Source organism: Athene cunicularia (assembly GCF_003259725.1).
Source record: "Athene cunicularia isolate RWA chromosome 5 unlocalized genomic scaffold, athCun1 chr5_part2, whole genome shotgun sequence".
Lineage (NCBI taxonomy): Eukaryota > Metazoa > Chordata > Aves > Strigiformes > Strigidae > Athene > Athene cunicularia.
In genome coordinates this window covers 123,267-141,856 of record NW_020799102.1, presented here as the reverse complement: position 1 = coordinate 141,856, position 18,590 = coordinate 123,267, and the positions used below count along the sequence as shown (strand labels likewise).

At 53.3% G+C, this 18,590-nt stretch overlaps 2 protein-coding genes across 3 annotated transcripts in view; both read left to right on the top strand.

Moving 5' to 3' along the window:
- The window catches only part of DDB1 (damage specific DNA binding protein 1), a 16,626-nt gene extending 94 nt beyond the window's left edge, over nucleotides 1-16,532 (top strand). The window contains exons 2-28 of the mRNA XM_026850134.1: nucleotides 23-83; nucleotides 963-1,111; nucleotides 1,231-1,347; nucleotides 2,580-2,801; nucleotides 6,031-6,145; nucleotides 6,257-6,354; nucleotides 7,703-7,861; nucleotides 8,261-8,344; nucleotides 8,484-8,600; nucleotides 8,972-9,074; nucleotides 9,240-9,315; nucleotides 9,397-9,505; nucleotides 9,672-9,850; nucleotides 9,949-10,112; nucleotides 10,575-10,682; nucleotides 11,013-11,220; nucleotides 11,366-11,461; nucleotides 11,699-11,810; nucleotides 12,357-12,480; nucleotides 13,012-13,176; nucleotides 13,517-13,611; nucleotides 13,778-13,948; nucleotides 14,608-14,717; nucleotides 14,830-14,999; nucleotides 15,172-15,274; nucleotides 15,549-15,672; nucleotides 15,801-16,532. Coding sequence (XP_026705935.1) covers nucleotides 23-83; nucleotides 963-1,111; nucleotides 1,231-1,347; nucleotides 2,580-2,801; nucleotides 6,031-6,145; nucleotides 6,257-6,354; nucleotides 7,703-7,861; nucleotides 8,261-8,344; nucleotides 8,484-8,600; nucleotides 8,972-9,074; nucleotides 9,240-9,315; nucleotides 9,397-9,505; nucleotides 9,672-9,850; nucleotides 9,949-10,112; nucleotides 10,575-10,682; nucleotides 11,013-11,220; nucleotides 11,366-11,461; nucleotides 11,699-11,810; nucleotides 12,357-12,480; nucleotides 13,012-13,176; nucleotides 13,517-13,611; nucleotides 13,778-13,948; nucleotides 14,608-14,717; nucleotides 14,830-14,999; nucleotides 15,172-15,274; nucleotides 15,549-15,672; nucleotides 15,801-15,884 — 3,423 coding nt within the window. The 3' untranslated portion in view covers nucleotides 15,885-16,532. The remainder of the gene's footprint in view (nucleotides 1-22; nucleotides 84-962; nucleotides 1,112-1,230; nucleotides 1,348-2,579; nucleotides 2,802-6,030; nucleotides 6,146-6,256; nucleotides 6,355-7,702; nucleotides 7,862-8,260; nucleotides 8,345-8,483; nucleotides 8,601-8,971; nucleotides 9,075-9,239; nucleotides 9,316-9,396; nucleotides 9,506-9,671; nucleotides 9,851-9,948; nucleotides 10,113-10,574; nucleotides 10,683-11,012; nucleotides 11,221-11,365; nucleotides 11,462-11,698; nucleotides 11,811-12,356; nucleotides 12,481-13,011; nucleotides 13,177-13,516; nucleotides 13,612-13,777; nucleotides 13,949-14,607; nucleotides 14,718-14,829; nucleotides 15,000-15,171; nucleotides 15,275-15,548; nucleotides 15,673-15,800) is intronic.
- A 1,358-nt stretch (nucleotides 16,533-17,890) lies between these two features.
- VWCE (von Willebrand factor C and EGF domains) overlaps nucleotides 17,891-18,590 on the top strand; it is a 7,074-nt gene continuing 6,374 nt past the window's right edge. For both annotated transcript variants that reach the window (XM_026850250.1, XM_026850249.1), the window contains exon 1: nucleotides 17,891-18,520. The gene's annotated coding sequence lies outside the window, so the exon portion shown is untranslated. The remainder of the gene's footprint in view (nucleotides 18,521-18,590) is intronic.

The window sequence follows — 18,590 nt, the reverse complement described above, 5'->3', positions numbered from 1 at the left end:
CGTCACCGGTACCGCTGGGGAGGGGGCCCCGGGACCACTCCCCCACCCCCCGCCCCGGCCTGACGATCGCGGCGTCGGGGCCTGTGCGGCCTTTGGGGGGTGGTGGTGGGGTATGGGGAGGCCTGGAAGGCACCGTGCGGCTGGAGGGACATTGAGGTTCCTGGAGGGGCAACGGGGCACTGAGGGGTTGGGGGGCACTGTGGGGGGAGCCAGGGGGTTCCCCGAGGTTTATGGGGGGGACTGTGAGTGCTTTGGGGTGTGCTGAGGGGTGGGGTGGGAGCGCTGCGGGAGTGTTGAAGGCCCTGGGGATGCTTTGAGATTTGTATGTGGGTTGTGGGGCACTGGGGGGAGTCGGGGTGGGGAACCAGGACACTTAAGGTTTGTTGGAGTGCTGTGGGGCATTGAGGGAGTTAGGGGTGTCTTGGGTTTCTTTGCAGGGTGCTGTGGGGCATTGGAGACTTATGGAGGTTCATGGAGGTGCTGTGGGGCACTGGGGTTGCAGTGAGGTTTTTGGGGGTGCAGTGAGGTGTCTCAATTTGGGACAGGCTTGAGGTTTCTGGGAGCATAGTGGAGTTCCTGAGAGGGTTACAGAGCAGCAGAGGGTTGGGGTGCTGCGGGGAGAGGTTCTGTCTCTGTGTCTTGCTTTATTATGAGGTGTTTTGGGGTGTTGCAGTGTACTCTGGAGAGGGGATATGGTGGAACGGGCCTCTGGGAATGGGGTTCCCTGAGGAAAGACAAGAAGTTGGAGCTCAGGGAAGGTGGTTCCTGAGGAGGCCAGATGTTGTGGGAGGAAGATCCTGGGGTTTCAGGGTGTCACAGGGAGGCTGGTGTTTGGTGTGGGGCTGCAGGCCAGCCTCCCCAGGATGGTCAGGCTCCTGCAGGTCGTTCAGTGAGAGCACCCCAAGGCACCACCTTGTCACTTCTTTGTGTCTCACCAGTGACTTCTCCTCTCTATTTTCCAGGGCATTTCACCTCGGCAGAGGATTTGAACCTGCTGATTGCCAAAAACACGCGACTGGAGATCTATGTGGTCACAGCAGAGGGGCTGCGGCCCGTCAAGGAGGTGGGGATGTACGGCAAGACCGCTGTCATGGAGCTCTTCCGCCCCAAGGTGGGTGCTCTGCAGGGAGGGGGCCACTTCCCAGCTTCAGGGAGGGGACAGGAGTGAACATGCTGGGGCTGCTGCCTCTGACACCCTCCTGAAGACTCTCTGCTGCTCTGCTTTGGCAGGGGGAGAGCAAGGATTTATTGTTCATCCTGACAGCCAAGTATAACGCCTGCATCCTTGAGTACAAGCAGAACGGGGACAGCATTGATATTATAACCCGGGCCCATGGCAACGTGCAGGTGAGTGAAGCTGCAGCACCTGAAACAGGGAATTCCCTTCCTTGGGGATGGTTTTGTTTTGCCAGTATCAAAAGCGAGCCTGGGTGATGGATTTCTGCCTTATTATTTATGATTCTTTGCTTCCCACTGGCGCCAGTACGGTTCACTGGTATTTCCAGAGGTTTTTTTCCTGCGGTGAGTCAGGGCTTGAGGATGACGCAGCTACAGCTGTTTTCTTGTATTTTGCAGAATAATAAGGTTGACTTGAGATACTCCTACTGTAAAGAGAATTAGTATTCAAAACTCAGTGTTAGGTAGAAATTTTTCTGGGAAATGACTCCTCTGGTATTTGTGGCCGGTCTCTACACGCTGCATATCAGAAGCATGGCTGCTGAAGTTACTCTTACCATCATGGCCACACAACATCGTTAATAATTGTAGCTTTTTTTCTTTTTTGGTTTTACATGGATTAAAATCACACCTGAGCAGGTCAGAAATTCCCATGTCTCTTTGGCTTTTTGTTAGTAATTAGCCAAATGGTTTCCATCAGCTGTCAAGCCAAAATATCTTCCATCTGTTTCCAGGCACTGAGCTTCCACTGACTCACTGTTGGTGGAGCTGAGCAGGGGGTTATGGGCAGGAGATGTAGGTGGACATGTCCTGTCAGTAACGTGTTAGTGTGCTGGGGGAAAAGTACTTAATCTTCCTGTGCCACGGTTCTGCCTTGTGACACATGGAGATGCTGATATCAGCCCCCGCGGAGCAGTGCCAAGGGGGCTGGGGAGGCTGATAACAGTGCTGGATTTCTGGAGGGTGATTTTTTTTTTTTGGTCATGGAGATCAAGGCACTTCACAGTAGCAGAGAACATTGCTCTCCAGCAGGGAGAGAAAGCGGAGGCATAGGACAGCGATGTGGCTTCCCTGAGGTCATTCAGGAGAGAGTTGGGATTAGAAAGCCAGTTGCAGGGTCTGCTTCTGGAGTTCCTGGTTCCCAGGAGAGAGGAAGTGTGTGCTGTGGGAGCTCTGCCAGGCTGTCTGTTGGAAAGGACCCTCTGCTTTAGGCAGGAGGTGCCTAAATTGCCTTTGGCTTGCCAGACAATATTTTTAAAGGCTGTTGGGAAGTGTGCAGGGAGTCCTTCCTCAGCTGAGGGGTGGTAACTCTTGTACCTGCTATGCTTGAGTCCCACGGAGGGGGTCTTTTTTTGATGCTGATCTCCCTTTGTCTTTCTCCTCTGCACGGACTTCTCACTCAGGATCGCATCGGCCGTCCCTCAGAGACCGGTATCATTGGCATCATCGACCCTGAGTGCCGGATGATTGGCCTGCGGCTCTATGATGGCCTCTTCAAGGTCATTCCCCTGGACCGGGAGAACAAGGAGTTAAAGGCTTTTAACATCCGCCTGGAAGAGCTCCAAGTCATCGACGTGAAGTTTCTCTATGGCTGTCAGGCTCCGACCATCTGCTTCGTCTACCAGGTACCTTGTTCTTGCTTGGTGACTCAGGTGGAGGGTGCTGGAGCACCAGCCAAGGTCTCTGGAGGCTTCCAAAGGGCTTGGAGCAGCAGCTGTGTCCTGGAGCCAACAGAAAGCGGTGCTTCAGAGAGAGCAAGAGGCAGTTCTGGCACCTGAAGCCTCATTGTGTAGCTGAGGAAAACTGGGGTTCCTCTGTGCTGCTTTTTTGTGTTTCTGGGAGAGGGGAAGCCATATTCTCCCACAGGAGAACTGGGCAGCCAGTGCTTCTGATGGTAAGCGCTCAGGAGGAGAGCGTGAGGCTTCCCAGCAAGTGCTGAGCAGCTAGATTAGACTTGAGATTTGAGACTTCCGGTTAAAACTTTTTTTTTCTTTGTTTTGTATTTGGAGGCCACTCCAGGGGTGTGAAGAGGGGCCATAACCTCTCTCATCACCTGGGTTCTCTGTCCCGGAGGCAGTCATTGTAGGCCTTTCTCTAAACCTTTATTGTGAACCAGAGCCTTTGCTGTGCTGACAGGGCGAGGGATTATCTTGAATTTGTTGAGGTCAGGACTTGCCTCGACCTAGCTGAAACTTGCTGGGATGACAACAGAGGCTCTGGTATGGTTTAGTTCAGCTTCAGCATGGTTCTTGGCTCTTACGATATGAATTTGCTGCTAGAAACCACAGGGAAGCAGCGACTTTGGTTATTCACTGTTTCAAAAGTCACTGTTATTTTTTCCAAGAGGGGTGGGTGCTGTCGAACTCACCTGACACTGAATAAAGACACGGGGGGTGGGGGGGCAAATCACTTTGTCACCACGTAACTACAGGTTGGAAGGGCAGCCCAGATTCCCCTGTGTCAGGACAGTGCTTTTCCTCCACCCTGTGGGGGGCTGGTGCGCTCTCTCATCACTGGGAAGTGTCCCCAGCCCTCATGTATCCCACCTACCTCGCAAACACTTGTGTGATGATTTAATACTGTGCCCCCAAAAAGGACTAAAACAGGGAGGGGCTTGATGACCTGAAAAGGCAAAGGATCTTCAGCTAATGCATTGAAGTGAACGCTGTTTTCTTACAAAAAGCACTGCCATTCTGGTCTTATTTCAGGTAGGAGGGAGTTGTGATCCCTTGCAGGGCAGACTGGAGCCTGACCGTGTTGTGCATGCTTTCACAACACGTGGCTGTCTTGTTTCTGTGTGACTGGGGAGTGGATGTGGGGACCATATTTTTTTTCTCCCATGCAGCCGTGCTGGCTCTGAAACGTGGCGTCCAAACAGGCGCTCTCAGCTTTGCTCTAGAAATAAGCAATAAGGGCGACTGGTTTATTGTGTATTTCTGGTTTTGACTAGCTGTCTGGGTGACTTCCTCAAAGCTCAGAAGCCTCGTGGTGGCAATGTGCTGCTCTGAAAAGTGCTGATCTTACCCATGAGTTGGATTAGTACCATTGCTGTCGCATGCTGGGAAACTGAGGCAGAGGGGGATGGTATTTGGATAAAATCTTAAACTCGGTCTCAGGGTGTGAACAGGAGTGCACCAGTTTCCACTGGGTACTCAAGAGTATTGTAAAGGAGGAGCTTGTTCACCCCCTGTAGTCAGCAAGTAAAAAAAAGGTCTTATCTAGAGATCTGGCATCTTTACAGATTAAATCAGAACAAATCTATTAAGGGTTCATTCGTTATAAACCTGTATTATATGAATAAAGAGTAAATTAATAGCTTGCTCCATGTCTAACACTCTTAATATGAATTTTCTCCTTGCAGCAGGAGTGATATGTAAGTTCTGACTCATTAGGCCTTACATAAAACTCTGGCTTTGTTTTGGTCCCTGGGTGTCTGGCTTGCGTGTGTGTGGAGAGGGGAATGTTTCCAAGCTGCTGCTTTGATTCCTTTTCAATTTATTAATCATTATCATAGGATTTGGACTGAATAGATAATCTGAGATAACTTTTGTGTAACTCTGGAACCAGAGGAAGGTATCACAAAAAGGGGAAGTTCATAAAAATATAAAAAAACCCCCACACTTAAGAGCAGCTGTGGTTTGGAATAAAAAGGTCTAGAAATATCGGAAGTTTCATTAGTGACTCCTCTGCCATTTTAACAGCCCCATTTCAGCTTTCTCCTCCCCACAGAACTGTTTCTCCTCCTGGCTTCACCTTCTCTGTCAGCCAGGACGGCTCTTTGCTCCCCTCAGTGCTGCACCACTGGCTCTGGCCGGGTCCTCAGGCTCTAGAGCTCTGTCACTGAGGACATTTGCCAAGCAGTAGAGGCTGTGAGGGGTGAGCCAGGAGGTGCCCAATGTTTGTGTGCAGAGCTGACAGCTACAGGGAAGAAAAAAATGCTTTTACTTAGATCTGGAAAGTGGGGGGAGGATATAATAAATAAAAAGATGAACAGATCTTTTTAAGTAGTTCTATGAACAACGTGGCTTAGGTGACCTGGCTCCCTGTGATTTAGAGCCTTGTCTTAGCTTTTGAGACTTGAAATGGGTCTGTGGATGATGTTCAGAGCCCTCTCTTGTCCTTTGGGTGCTTGTAGGCCTCTTGCCCATGCTGGTTTCCAGGCACTTGTTAGCACAGAGCACCTTTCCTGTAGCAGGGTGCTGATTTGGGGGTCTCTTCTCCACCCACCCCATATTTCAGTGAAGCCTGTGCGGACCCGCTGCCTTAGAGACCTCCGTGTTCCTTGGGTTTGGTTGAAATTGCCCGCTGGGCTAGGAATTACTGGAACAGCAGTCACTGAGGGGAATTATTTGGCCAGCAGCTTATGTTTCCCCAGGAAACTGGGCTGAAAGGCTTGAGGAACACTGAGATGGGAGCTCAGCTGCTCCAGCACCTGCAGAGCTGAATTCCTGAACGCTTTGCTGGAGCTGGAGGTGGCGATGATGTGGAGTGGCACTTGTGCCTTGATTTTAGAGTGCTGTGCGTCAGATCAATACGAGTCCCAGAAAAATCGCTTCTATAAAAAATACAAAACCACTTTTCCATGTCTTTTGGCGCAGGGATTTTTTTCAGAGTTCTACATCTCATAAAGGTAGGGAGAACATCATTGTGTGGATGTTCAGACACGTGTGTGGCTTGAGGGAGACTGAAGAGGAGGGGGGCATGGTGGGAAGCGGCCACAGCTCACTGGTGATGGTGCTTTTCCAGGAGAAGAGGTGGAATCTTTTCGCTTCCCAGGTTGCTGGTCAGCTCTGCCTCTGGAGCCTCTGTTGCTGAGGCTGTCGTCAGCGTACATCACCTGTGCTTCTCTTTCAGGACCCCCAGGGTCGCCATGTCAAGACGTACGAGGTGTCCCTGCGTGAGAAGGAGTTTAACAAAGGTCCATGGAAACAGGAGAATGTGGAGGCTGAAGCCTCCATGGTCATCGCAGGTTGGTGGTTCTTTGTCAGAGATCTTCCCTCCTGTTTCATCCTCAAGGCTGAATGCCTCAGCGCTGCTGCACAGGTTCTCTAACAAGATACTTGTCTTCTCCCCTGCACAGTGCCAGAGCCTTTTGGAGGTGCAATCATCATTGGGCAGGAGTCTATCACCTACCACAATGGAGATAAATATCTAGCTATAGCCCCACCTATCATCAAGGTGAGAGCCTACTGAGATCCAGAAATGTGTCCCGGGCATTCCTCTATTCCCAGGTATCTTTGAGGGCGTTGGGCGACTTGTAGCCAGGAATTTAGACTGCTCTTGTCTCCAGTTGTAGCCCAACAGGGCTGCTTACTCCCAGAGGTTTGGCAAGTGTGGATGTTTTGTACGATGCCCATTCTGTGTTTTTTTGGGGCCTGAGGGGAGTATGTGATCCCCGTACTGGTGGCAGTGTGTGCTCACACTGCAGCATGTGGCTCTACTCTCTGTGGAGTGCTTGGAAATGGTGCAGTAAAGCCAAAAGGTTGTTTGGGCCTCAAAGAAGGGGATTAATTAGGAGGTAGCACATGGCTTGGGCACGGGTCCAGGCCAGAACCTGGTTTCATTTCAGGCAACAAAAGATATGAATGAGCCCCTTGGAGACTTGAGTCTGCCAGTGTATGATTGGGGCACTTGTTCAAAGGATAAAAGACTTTGCAAAGTTTGTGACAAAGTTGAGCTTGTGGTTTTTGTCAGGAACGGGCCAGTTCCCACATTTAAACGGTGCAGGAAGCAGAGAAAGTACAGCTGAGGTGCTGCTCGGGGCTGACAGAGCTTGCGATGTAATAAAAAGGTCCTTTTAAGCTAGAAATAATGACAGGCTAGAAAAGGGCTGTAAATCTTGGATAAAGAAATACTGATATTGTTGCCTGGATGCCTGCAGGCTCTGTGATACTGGAGCTCTGTGATGGAGGGTGTTATACTGGAGCAGGTGAAGTGAGTCACCCTCACTTTGCTGACATAGATCTGGGCCTTGACCTGCAGCAGAGCACAGACGCATCTACTCAAGGCCGGGGGGTGTTTGCATACAATAAAGATCTGCAAGATCAGGATTCTTAAACCAAAACCAAACATGTTGACAGGACCAGGCAACATATACCACATAGAGCGAAATGTCTGCAGAGCTTGGATCTGGAGTTGCAGCAGGCTTGGAGCTCTGCGGGTCCCGAATAGCATCCCTGCACCTGAGGACAGCCCAGCGTTAGGAAAACAGGCTTGAAAACAGTCTTTCTCTTGGCACCTTTTTTGTGCTGTGAACAAGCTAGCAACATGTTTAATTTAGGAATGTGAGGTGATTCCTAGTGACCAGAACTGTGCCTGTTTGACCACAGATTCTGGTTGGTTTTGCTGATATGGTTTATTGAAGGGTGAATCCAGCCCTCCCCATGCAGGAGGAGCAGGGCTGTGCTGTAACTACAGCCGATATGCTGTGGATGGGGTTGTTCCCTTCTGGTGTGTACAGTGGTCCTTGCTAGATGCCAATTTGGGGCTGTTTCAACGGGTTTCCTCCAAACTCTTTTGCACACAGCAAAGTACGATTGTGTGCCACAACCGCGTGGACCCCAATGGGTCCCGTTACTTGCTGGGGGACATGGAAGGACGCCTCTTCATGCTGCTTCTGGAGAAGGAGGAACAGATGGATGGCACTGTCACCTTGAAGGACCTGCGTGTGGAACTGCTCGGCGAGGTAGGACTCAAACTGCCCCTCTCGCTTCTCCCTGCGGGGCTGGGAGGCTCCACGGTCTGGAAATGCTCTGCTGAGGACAGAGTGGTGGGAACGGTGTCTCTTTTAGAGCCTGAGGTGGGGTGATGTTTCACAGTTATCGCTGCTCTGAACTGTCAGTTGCTGGGAAATTCCCCATCTTGGCACTTGAAAATTTACACCCTCTTCCCAGGTTTTTGCCTGGTCCTTGTACGCTGTCCCTGGGAGAGAAGTTTGCACTCCATGGGTTTTGTAAAGGGAATAAATTCCCCCTCTGTGCCCTGGGTCTTCCTGCTGGGCTGCAGCTTCAATGTGGTGCTTGTGGGGTGTCCCAGGGTCTTTTTCATGCTCGTGGTGGTTCATCTGTGTCTTCTCAATTCCCAGACATCCATTGCGGAGTGCTTGACCTACCTGGACAATGGAGTTGTGTTTGTCGGTTCTCGGCTCGGGGATTCCCAGCTTGTGAAGGTATGTGGCAGCCGTCTCCTGCTTTAATGGTGTGTTCAGCCAGGATTTTGTACATATTTATTTTCATTGTGACCTCGTATGTGGATAAATCCTTGCTCGGTCTTGCTTGCTGAAAGCCAATGACTGTGTTTGTTCACAGCTCAACGTGGACAGCAATGAGCAGGGCTCCTACGTAATGGCTATGGAGACCTTCACCAACCTTGGCCCCATCGTTGACATGTGTGTGGTAGACCTGGAAAGGCAAGGTCAAGGGCAGGTAAACGTTGATTCTGCTTTTCTTTTCTCAATGCTGGGGATGTCTTAGGCTGGCCAGGTGTATGTGTGGGTTGTCCATGGAAGGAAAAACCTCCAAAACATTTACTGGAGGATCTCAAAGTCTTATCCAGGTGCAGGGATGGTATTGAGGTCTTACACTGAAGAGTGGTGTGAGTGGGTACCCTAATTCTTGGGTACCCCTGTTTGGGAGGAAAGGGTTGCCTTTGTGCAGTGGGGAAGGATCAGCTGCCAAAAAACTTCCTCTGAGAAGCAGAGGAGATGGGTTACCTCATTTTCTGAACCCATCATTCCAGCGAGAAGTGGGAAAGCTTCCCAGCAGTGGTCAGTAAAAATAATCTGCTTTTCCTCCAGCTGGTCACGTGCTCGGGTGCATTTAAAGAGGGTTCCCTGCGGATCATCCGGAATGGCATTGGGATTCACGAGCATGCCAGCATCGACTTGCCGGGGATTAAAGGTGCATGAGCTCTTTGGGGTTATGGGGTACAACCTGCAGACTGAGAGGGGTTGGGGGGTACACTTTGGGGGCATAGACTGAGGTTGTGGTGTGGGGCAGGATGTTTGCCACCCACCAGCTTTTGGAATATTGACTGTGAGCAAATGGGGCCTCTCCTTGTTTCAGGCTTGTGGCCACTGAGGTCAGACTCTCATCGTGAAACGGACAATACCTTGGTGCTGTCCTTTGTTGGCCAGACCAGGTAAGGTGGGGGTCAGGCTGAGCCAGGCTTTTGGTCACGTGTGGGATGATTGATCTAACAGGAGCTCCCTTGCCCGTTCAGGGTGCTTATGTTAAATGGAGAGGAGGTAGAAGAGACGGAGCTCACAGGGTTTGTGGATGACCAGCAGACTTTCTTCTGTGGCAACGTGGCACACCAGCAATTGATCCAGGTAAAGCTGCTACTAGGGCAACACAGATATCTCTCAGTACAGCACTTACTGACTGGGGGGGGCTAAACCTAGATCTGTGTTGCTTACCAGGCGCAGGGTTTGTCAGGGCCAGTGTTGGAAGGGAGATGTTTTTCTGGTTCTGAGCAGAGGTGTTTGCTGTCCCCAGATCACCTCTGCCTCTGTGAGACTGGTTAGTCAGGATCCCAAAGCCCTGGTGAGCGAGTGGAAGGAGCCCAACGGAAAGAACATCAGTGTGGCTTCATGTAACAGTAACCAGGTAGTGGTGGCTGTGGGACGAGCCCTGTACTACCTGGAGATCCGACCCCAGGAGCTCAGACAGATCAGGTGAGTGCACCTCTCCTCTTGGCCCGAGGGCTCTCAGTCTTTGCTGCCTGTCTCTGGGCTCAAGACTGACACCTCTGTCTGCTTCCTTTCCCTGCCAGCTGCACAGAAATGGAGCATGAAGTCGCCTGCCTGGACATCACACCTTTGGGAGACACCAACGGCATGTCCCCGCTGTGCGCCATTGGGCTCTGGACTGACATCTCTGCCCGCATCCTCAAGCTGCCTTCGTTTGAGCTGCTGCACAAGGAGATGCTGGGAGGAGGTAGGGCTCTCCCGAGGCTGCTGCTTGGCTGAATCCTAGAATCATCTGGGTTGGAAAAGACCTTGAAGCTCCTCCAGTCCAACCATGACCCTCACCCTGACCGTTCCCAACTCCCCCAGATCCCTCAGCACTGGGTCAGCCCGACTCTTCAACCCCTCCAGGGACGGGGACTCCCCCCCTGCCCTGGGCAGCCCATTCCAACGCCCAACAGCCCCTTCTGCAAAGAAATCCTTCCTCAGAGCCAGCCTGACCCTGCCCTGGGCAGCTTGAGGCCATTCCCTCTGGGCCTGTCGCTTCTCCCTTGTTAAAGACACTCATCCCCCCTCTCTGCACCCTCCTGTCAGGGAGTTGTAGCAGGTGATGAGGTCTCCCCTCAGCCTCCTCCAGACTAAACCCCCCCAGTTCCCTCAGCCATTCCTCATACAGCTGACTGACATCTGCCTTCTCTTCTGCTCCCTGCAGAAATTATCCCTCGCTCCATCCTGATGACAACCTTCGAGAGCAGCCATTACCTTCTGTGTGCCCTGGGGGATGGAGCTCTCTTCTACTTTGGCCTCAGCCTGGAGACAGGTGACTACAGGGCCTAACCCTAATCTTGACTTGTGCTTTCTTTCATCCTTCTGGAGAGAGATTTCTCCTTTTCTTGCTTTCTCACTGTGATGTGGTCTTGCTTGGGTGGGAGTGGCTGCGCACGCTGGGAGTTGGTGGATTTCTCCAGCAGATTCTGAAGAAAGGAGACTGATATTTACACCCATTCCTTCCCTGCCCTGTGCTGACAGCAGGATGCATTTACCCACCCTCACTTCTTCCTGAGATGTCACAGCCACGTTGCTCTGTGCTGTCCTGCTCTCCCCAGCTCCGCTGTGGCAGCTCCCAACACCAATGCTCCTTTTCGTGCAGGTTTGCTGAGCGACCGAAAGAAGGTGACCCTTGGGACCCAGCCCACTGTTCTGAGGACCTTCCGCTCTCTGTCCACCACCAACGTGTTTGCCTGCTCCGACCGCCCCACTGTCATCTACAGCAGTAACCACAAGCTGGTCTTCTCCAATGTCAACCTGAAGGAGGTGAACTACATGTGTCCCCTCAACTCGGATGGGTATCCCGACAGGTCAGCCTGCACCTTGTCTGTGTCACATGGGCGAATGGGGCCCTGGGATCAGCAGTTTTGAAGGGAATGGAGGAAAGGGAGGTTCTTGCTGTGCCACCTGCTTTACAAGAACCATTGCTATTTTTATTTTTTATTTCCTGTACAGCTTGGCCTTGGCTAATAACAGCACCCTGACAATCGGCACCATTGATGAGATCCAGAAGCTGCACATCCGCACGGTTCCCCTCTTTGAATCACCCAGGTGAGCTGAGCAGGGGGAGGGAGCCTGGTCCAGGGCTTGTGTCTGCTGCATGGGACAAGGCTGGGGAAGGACTCCAGTCAGCGTTCCCGTTGTGGGCTCCATTGGCACACGGACTGAACTGGTGGCTTGTTGTGAGAGCAGTCTGGGCAAGCGAGCTGCTCTGTTTATTGTCTCCAGAGCCTCCTTGTGGTGGCCTGTCCTGGCTCTCCTCCCCACCCAGCTCTCTTTGTCCAACAGGAAGATCTGCTACCAGGAGGTATCGCAGTGTTTCGGTGTGCTTTCCAGTCGTATTGAGGTGCAGGATGCCAGCGGGGGCACCACTGCGCTCAGACCTAGTGCCAGCACCCAGGTGAGGGCAAGGGGAGTAGCTGCCACATCACCCCTGAGCTCTGGGCTCTGACTATCATCATTTCTCAAGCCAAATGTGATGCAGATTTTCCTTCACAATCTTCTCTTCCAAAGCTCTGAGCAGCAGCCTGGGAGGACATGGTGGCGACAAGGGCTCTCTGCTGCTCTCTGGCAGCCTTGGCGTGCTTGCGCTTCTGTCTGAGGGGTTTGGGTGCTGCACCTTCAGCCCCCCCATACAGGCTTCTGCTTGCTCTCAAGTGGTTTCCTTCTCCCAGGGACACAGGCACAAGCCCCCTCCAGGCAGCAGCTTTGGCAGAAGCCACAAAACTGCATAAACTTTTCTATTAATGCAGCAGTGCCACCTCTGCCATGCCTGTCACGCGTCTCTGCTGGTGCAGGGAGTGCATCCCTTTACTCAAGCCCATGAAGGTCCTTCCTTCACCTTCTCGCCCATCCATTTTTCCACTCCCCAGTTGTCTCGGCCTGTGTGGAGCAGCATGAGGATGTGGAGTAGCACGAGGATGTGACTGATCTTACTGTGTCCTAGGCCCTGTCCAGCAGCGTGAGCACCAGCAAGCTGTTCTCCAGCAGCACGGCGCCGCATGAGACATCCTTCGGAGAGGAGGTGGAGGTGCACAACCTGCTCATCATAGATCAGCACACCTTCGAAGGTACTGCTCCCGAGTGCTGGCCCTGCCTTGGTCCAGTTTTTATCTCCAGAACAAGCCCCTCAGTGGGTGGCTGAAACTGGTGATCTTTGCAGTCTTGTGAAGGTCTGTGATCTTACAAGTTTCCTTCAGTCAAAGCTTTTTTCCTGGAGGAGTGTCAGCCATAGGATGTAGGCATGGTGATTTCTGATGGCACAAGGTCATGGTGGGGAATAGAAGGAGCTCTCTAGGCGGCTACCTTGGATGTGTCTTACCCAGAATGATCTGGGTTGGGAAAGCCCTTGAAGATCCTCCAATCCACCCATTAACCTCACTCTGACTGTTCCCAACTCCACCAGATCCCTCAGCACTGGGTCAACCTGACTCTTCGACCCCCCCAGGGATGGGGACTCCCCCCCTGCCCTGGGCAGCCCATTCCAACGCCCAACAGCCCCTTCTGCAAAGAAATCCTTCCTCAGAGCCAGTCACCTGTGGAGGTGCTCCCTGGTAGGATCTGAGGGACCCAGTTGTTTCTGCCTTTCCCTTTTTGCTCAGTGCTTCACGCTCACCAGTTTCTGCAAAACGAATACGCCCTAAGCCTGGTCTCCTGCAAGCTTGGCAAAGATCCGAACACCTACTTCATCGTGGGCACTGCCATGGTGTATCCCGAGGAGGCAGAACCCAAACAGGGCCGCATTGTCGTCTTCCACTACTCTGACGGTAAGAGGAAGGTCTCCTCATGTGGAGATCAGGGATGAGCAGAGTTTTTCCTGAAACCTGCTGCCAGCTGCCCACAGACCGCTCCGCTGCAGGCTGTCACAGCGTGTTCCCTTTCCCCCCCGTCTCATAGAGAAGTCCAGAAATCCCTCACTGGAACTGGATTATGGGATTTGCTGCCTTTTGTGTCTGCCCCTGTCACATCACTCCTCTGTTACTTGCCCACAGATCCTCCAAGAGAGTTTCTAGAGGAGCAATGTTTAGAGCAGCTCACAAATCCCCTGGGTTTGCCACCCTTGGGAGAACAGAGCAAATAACCAGGTGGGGTGTGGGTTTATTCCAGGGAAGCTGCAGAGCCTGGCTGAGAAGGAGGTCAAGGGAGCTGTGTATTCCATGGTGGAATTCAACGGAAAGCTGTTAGCCAGCATCAACAGCACGGTAGGGCGCTCTCGTGAGACCCTGACTTAACTTGGGGAGCACGTTTCCAAGCTGGAAGCTGCTCCAGCTGGGTGGATATCAGCCAGGTCCCCCCAGATCTCCATTGAGGAGCGTGTTCTGGCTGGCGTGGGTGTCTGCTGGCTCCGAGCTGTGTCCTTCCCTTCAGGTGCGTCTGTATGAGTGGACAGCCGAGAAGGAGCTGCGCACGGAGTGCAACCATTACAACAACATCATGGCTCTCTACCTGAAGACTAAGGGCGACTTCATCCTCGTGGGAGATCTGATGCGGTCTGTCCTACTCCTTGCATACAAGCCCATGGAAGGAAACTTCGAGGAGGTATTGATGCTGTTGGAATACTCATAGTTGAAGGCACGCTGGGAGCCTGTGCTGCCTCTTCCAGTCAGCTCCATGCAGGGGAAATGGTGTTTAGGGTGATTAAAAAAAGGAGCCTGGCTCACCCCACCTCACCAACCCTTTGAAGACAAGAACATAGGGCTGTGCAGTGAGAGCAGCACCACCTGGACATGCTTTTAGGCAGATCCCTGTGGTTTCTGGAGGGATGGATGCCTGCGATTCCAGGAAACTGTGCAATGAATCAGCAGCCTGGAGCAGAGCAGGCTTTGGGTGCAGGTTTGCTGCCTGCCAGGGGTGGGGAGCTGCCATCTGGACTGCCTGTTGGACAGTTAGAAGGGTTTAGCACGACTGTAGCCGTGTCTCTGTCAGTAAATGCAGCGTAACTGAGGGATGGACCAGGCACTGAGACAATCTGTGCACTTAAATTATTAAGAGTGGGCCTGGCTTTGGCATGGGTAGGTCTGTCTTTGCCCGGGGAGTGCCCTGGCCTCATGCTCGTGCCTTTTGTGCTTGGCTGCTCCGTCTAGCAGAGAGGAACGGGCTGGATCCCACCTCCCTCCTGGATATTTTGTGAAATAAAGATGCTGGATCACAGGACAGGCCATCTGGGCACACTGTGTCTCCTCTTTGTCCCCTTCCAGATTGCCCGGGACTTCAATCCAAACTGGATGAGTGCTGTGGAGATTCTGGACGACGACAATTTCTTAGGAGCAGAGAATGCTTTCAATTTGTTTGTGTGCCAGAAGGACAGGTGAGCTGGCTGTGAGGGGGGGTGTAATGCGTGGCGGGAAGGCTGGGAGGAGCAGGGGAAGCTTTCCCATCACCCCAGCACAAGCTGAGAGGGGGGATGCTTTGAATTTCAGTGCGGCCACGACCGATGAGGAGCGCCAGCACTTGCAGGAGGTGGGGCTGTCTCACCTGGGAGAGTTTGTCAACGTTTTCTGTCACGGTTCTCTGGTCATGCAGAACCTGGGCGAGACGTCCACACCGACACAGGGCTCAGTTCTCTTTGGCACTGTCAACGGCATGATCGGTGAGGGTCGGGGCTCCCCAGCCTGGCTGGGAGGGAAACCCGCTTTTCTCTCTGGTTTACTTCCAGGAGAGGAAACTGGGAGAAGTTTTCTTTGAAACTCCTTTGTCCCAGCTCCCAGCACAATTCCTGGGCTGAGCCCTGAACTTTTTTTTTTCCCCCCCACTTTTTGCAGGCCTGGTGACTTCGCTGTCAGAGAGTTGGTACAACCTCCTCCTGGACATGCAGAACAGGCTGAATAAAGTCATCAAGAGTGTGGGCAAGATTGAACACTCCTTATATCCTTTTGCAGGAGCTCGGGCCAGTCAGTGCTGGGGGCTGGATGGTGAATTTGGCCTGAGCCAGGTGCTGGGTGGAGGTGTATCTCCAGTGGGAGCGTGTTTGCTAGGTGCTTTGTGCTTGCAGAGAAGTTGCCATGGTAGAGAGGAGTCTTATTTTGCAGGGTTTGAGGATGAATCTGGCCCTAAGAAGGCAGTACCCATCCTGTGGTGGTCCTGGGGCAGCTGTGGGTGGGTGTTGCTGCGCAGGGGTTTGGTTCCTTGACAGTGGCACCTGGAGATCGTTTCACACCGAACGCAAGACGGAACCGGCTACAGGGTTCATCGATGGTGACTTGATTGAAAGCTTCCTGGACATCAGCAGACCCAAGATGCAAGAGGTGGTGGCCAACTTGCAGGTGAGATGGGCCCTTCCTAAGCTCAGGAATCCAGCCTGCAGTAAATCCTCAGTGCGTGACGGGCTGGGAGTCTTCCTCAGCACCTCTCGCTCTCCCCGTGCTCCGCTGCCTTTCTCTCTCCTTTACAGATCGACGACGGCAGCGGCATGAAGCGGGAGGCCACCGTAGACGACCTGATAAAGATCGTGGAGGAGCTGACCCGGATCCATTAGCAGGATTCGGGGTCGTTCCATACCACCTTCCTCCACGTAGCGCAAGGGAATTGTTTTTCCCCGCCCGCAGCCCTGGGGACCCCCCCAGTTGGCTGCACAGACCACCAGTGGTGGTGGCCCTTGCCTGAGGGGACATGGGGGAAGGAGTCTCTGAAGGGGGGAGCCAGCTGGCTAGGGATTTGAGGGGGGTGGTGGTCAGGCACCATGGCGCTGCCTGCTTAGATTCACCAATCCTAACCCAGAACTGGGTTTACTGGTTGCTCTGGGGTGACCGACCAGTAGCACTTGGCTGACGCAGTACCCTTGCCAGGATTCACTCTTCACCGTTGTCTTTAGTATTTTTTAATTTTTTTTTTCCTTTTTGCTTTCAGTTTCGTTTTTGATTCTTTTTGATTCATTGTGGGGTTTTTTTTGAAGAGGAGGTGAAGCTGCCTCTAGGGTGAGGGCTGCTGGAAGAAGCATCTGGGGCTGGCTAGACGTACGGTCGCCGAGGGTGAGGATTCCTCTGCCTCCAGGTGACGAAGCTGAGCAGGACAAGCCCTCTCCTCTGTCCGCAGGATCTGTGGCTTGCTCAGGGAGGGAAGTTCTGGGAAGCTCAAGCAGTTGATGGATTTTGAGTTGTACCAAATAAAGTAGTCCAAGAGGAAAGGTCTGTCTCTGTAGTACCAGCAGCCTGGACCCGTGGCCTTGGCTGGCTGAGGGACCCCTGTTCCCAATCTGAAGGAATTTTGGGGGATATCTCCTGTGCTGAAATGCTGTCACATTCTCAGGGTCGGTGAGAGGGGCGCAGTGGGCTTGGCAAGGCAAGGTGCTGGGGTGCGTCTGCTTTCCAGATGCATTTTTATGGCTTTTTTTTTTTTTTTAATTGAAGAAATCATAGTTTCTCCTCTTGCCGCACCCTAGTGCTGATATCTCGGGGCTCCTGAATATCCTCCCTGCTGAAAAATCCTCCCTGCCCAGGGGATCACGCTGAGGGTAGTTCTGGCTCTGCAGGCCCCCCTTTGCCACTTCCCCATCTCTGAGCACAGCGGGGCTGCCCAGGGGAGTTCTTCCCTCCCCATGGGGCTGCAGTTCTCTGTGCGTCACTTAGAGATTAATAATTATCCTCCTGCTCTCCATTCGTTTATTTACGCTGTGAATTGTCCAAGCTGGGGGCAGCCCCTGGCTCGCTGCTGCCAGAAATGCGCATGAGGGTGGCAGAGTCATTCCCAACCACCTCCTCTCTCCTGCTCCTGCCTCTCAGCCACTCCCTGGCTCTGTGTGCAAGCCCCGTCCGTAACCCACCGTCTTGAGATGCCACAAACCCGTCATGTCCCATCCTGGGCAGGTTGGTGTCAGTAAGATTTATTTTTTTTTTTTTCCCCCTCCCCAACCACCCTCTCTGCAGCAGCAAGAGGTGGCTACTGTCCTGAAGGCCGAGCTTGTGCCGAAAGCGTCCTCAGGCTCCTGCAAGTCTCAGTTTCTCGGAGGAGGTCACAGGCAGAAGGCTATATTTGGCCATATCTCTGCCCAGGGAGGTTGTTTAGGACTGGGGGAAGCAAACTGACCCTTTGCAGCGAGTCTGGATGGCGTGTTCACGTTGTTTTTAATCACTCGAGTGTTTGGGCTTTGCATTTGCCTGCCCCGGCTACTTGTTTTTTTTCATTTCTCACCAAAATTGGGGGGTCCCAGGGAGCACCAGCCTCCGGCGGGCAGCACACCACTCCTACCCCTGAAAAACTGGGGATGCTGGTGCTGGCCTGATGCTGGCAGCCTCCCTTTTTTCTTTTTTTTTTTTTTTTTTTTTTTTTTTTTTTTAAGGGGTGAGGAACGTGGCCGGCTGGGGCAGGGCCGGGTGTTTATCCTGTGCCACTGGCCACACTCCAGCCTTGTTTGCACAGCTGCTTCGCTGGGGCTGAGGTCATGTCCCCCCAAAGCTGGGGATTCATCCTTTATCTTCCAAACAAATGTGGCTGCCCTGGGGTGTCCTGCACCCCTAAACCCAGCGCTTTCCTCCCACCCAGTACCCCATAACTCGTATTTCAAAGCATGCAGGGGGTGATGCAGCAGGGAAAGGCAGGTGCTGGATGACCCCAAGCCTTGAGCAGGGGAAAATCGTTAATTTTGGGGGCAATCCACACCCGCTGGGGAACCGGAGGCTGCGGGTCGCTCCCTCTCTGAGGAGGCTGCAGGTACTGACCCGGGGCCGGCAGCCCCAGCCCTTTGCTCCCTGGTATAAATCATTTACCTGCCTGCGACCTTCGCTTCAGCCCCCAGCCGGGAAGGGGTGAGGGGGGGTTTGGCTGGGGGGTGACCGCTGTGCGGCAGCATCCCGCGCCCCTCCCCCTGCTGGGTGCACCCCACTATCCCGGCTCCACTTTGGCCCCTTTATCTGCTGCGTGCTCCCCTTTGGTGGGTCCCTGTGCAGGGCTGGGAAGGCGGCCCAGTGCCGCCAGGAGGAGGAGGAGGAGGGGTGGGGAGAGGCCATGCCGGAGCTTTGCCAGATGTGGGAAAGGAGAGAAGGGGGAGACGCTTTCGCTGCTGCTTCCTGCCTTATTGGGGACCCCCCCCGCCCCAGCCCCACGTCTTCCAGCCGCCACCACGCTCACGGCCCCGGGATGAAGCCGCTCGCCTCGGCCAAGCCAACCAGCCTTGGGGTGAGCATCCCCGCGGCCCGTGCGTCCCCCCGTGTCGGGGTTGGGGGGTGGGTGGAGCTGTCTCTTATAC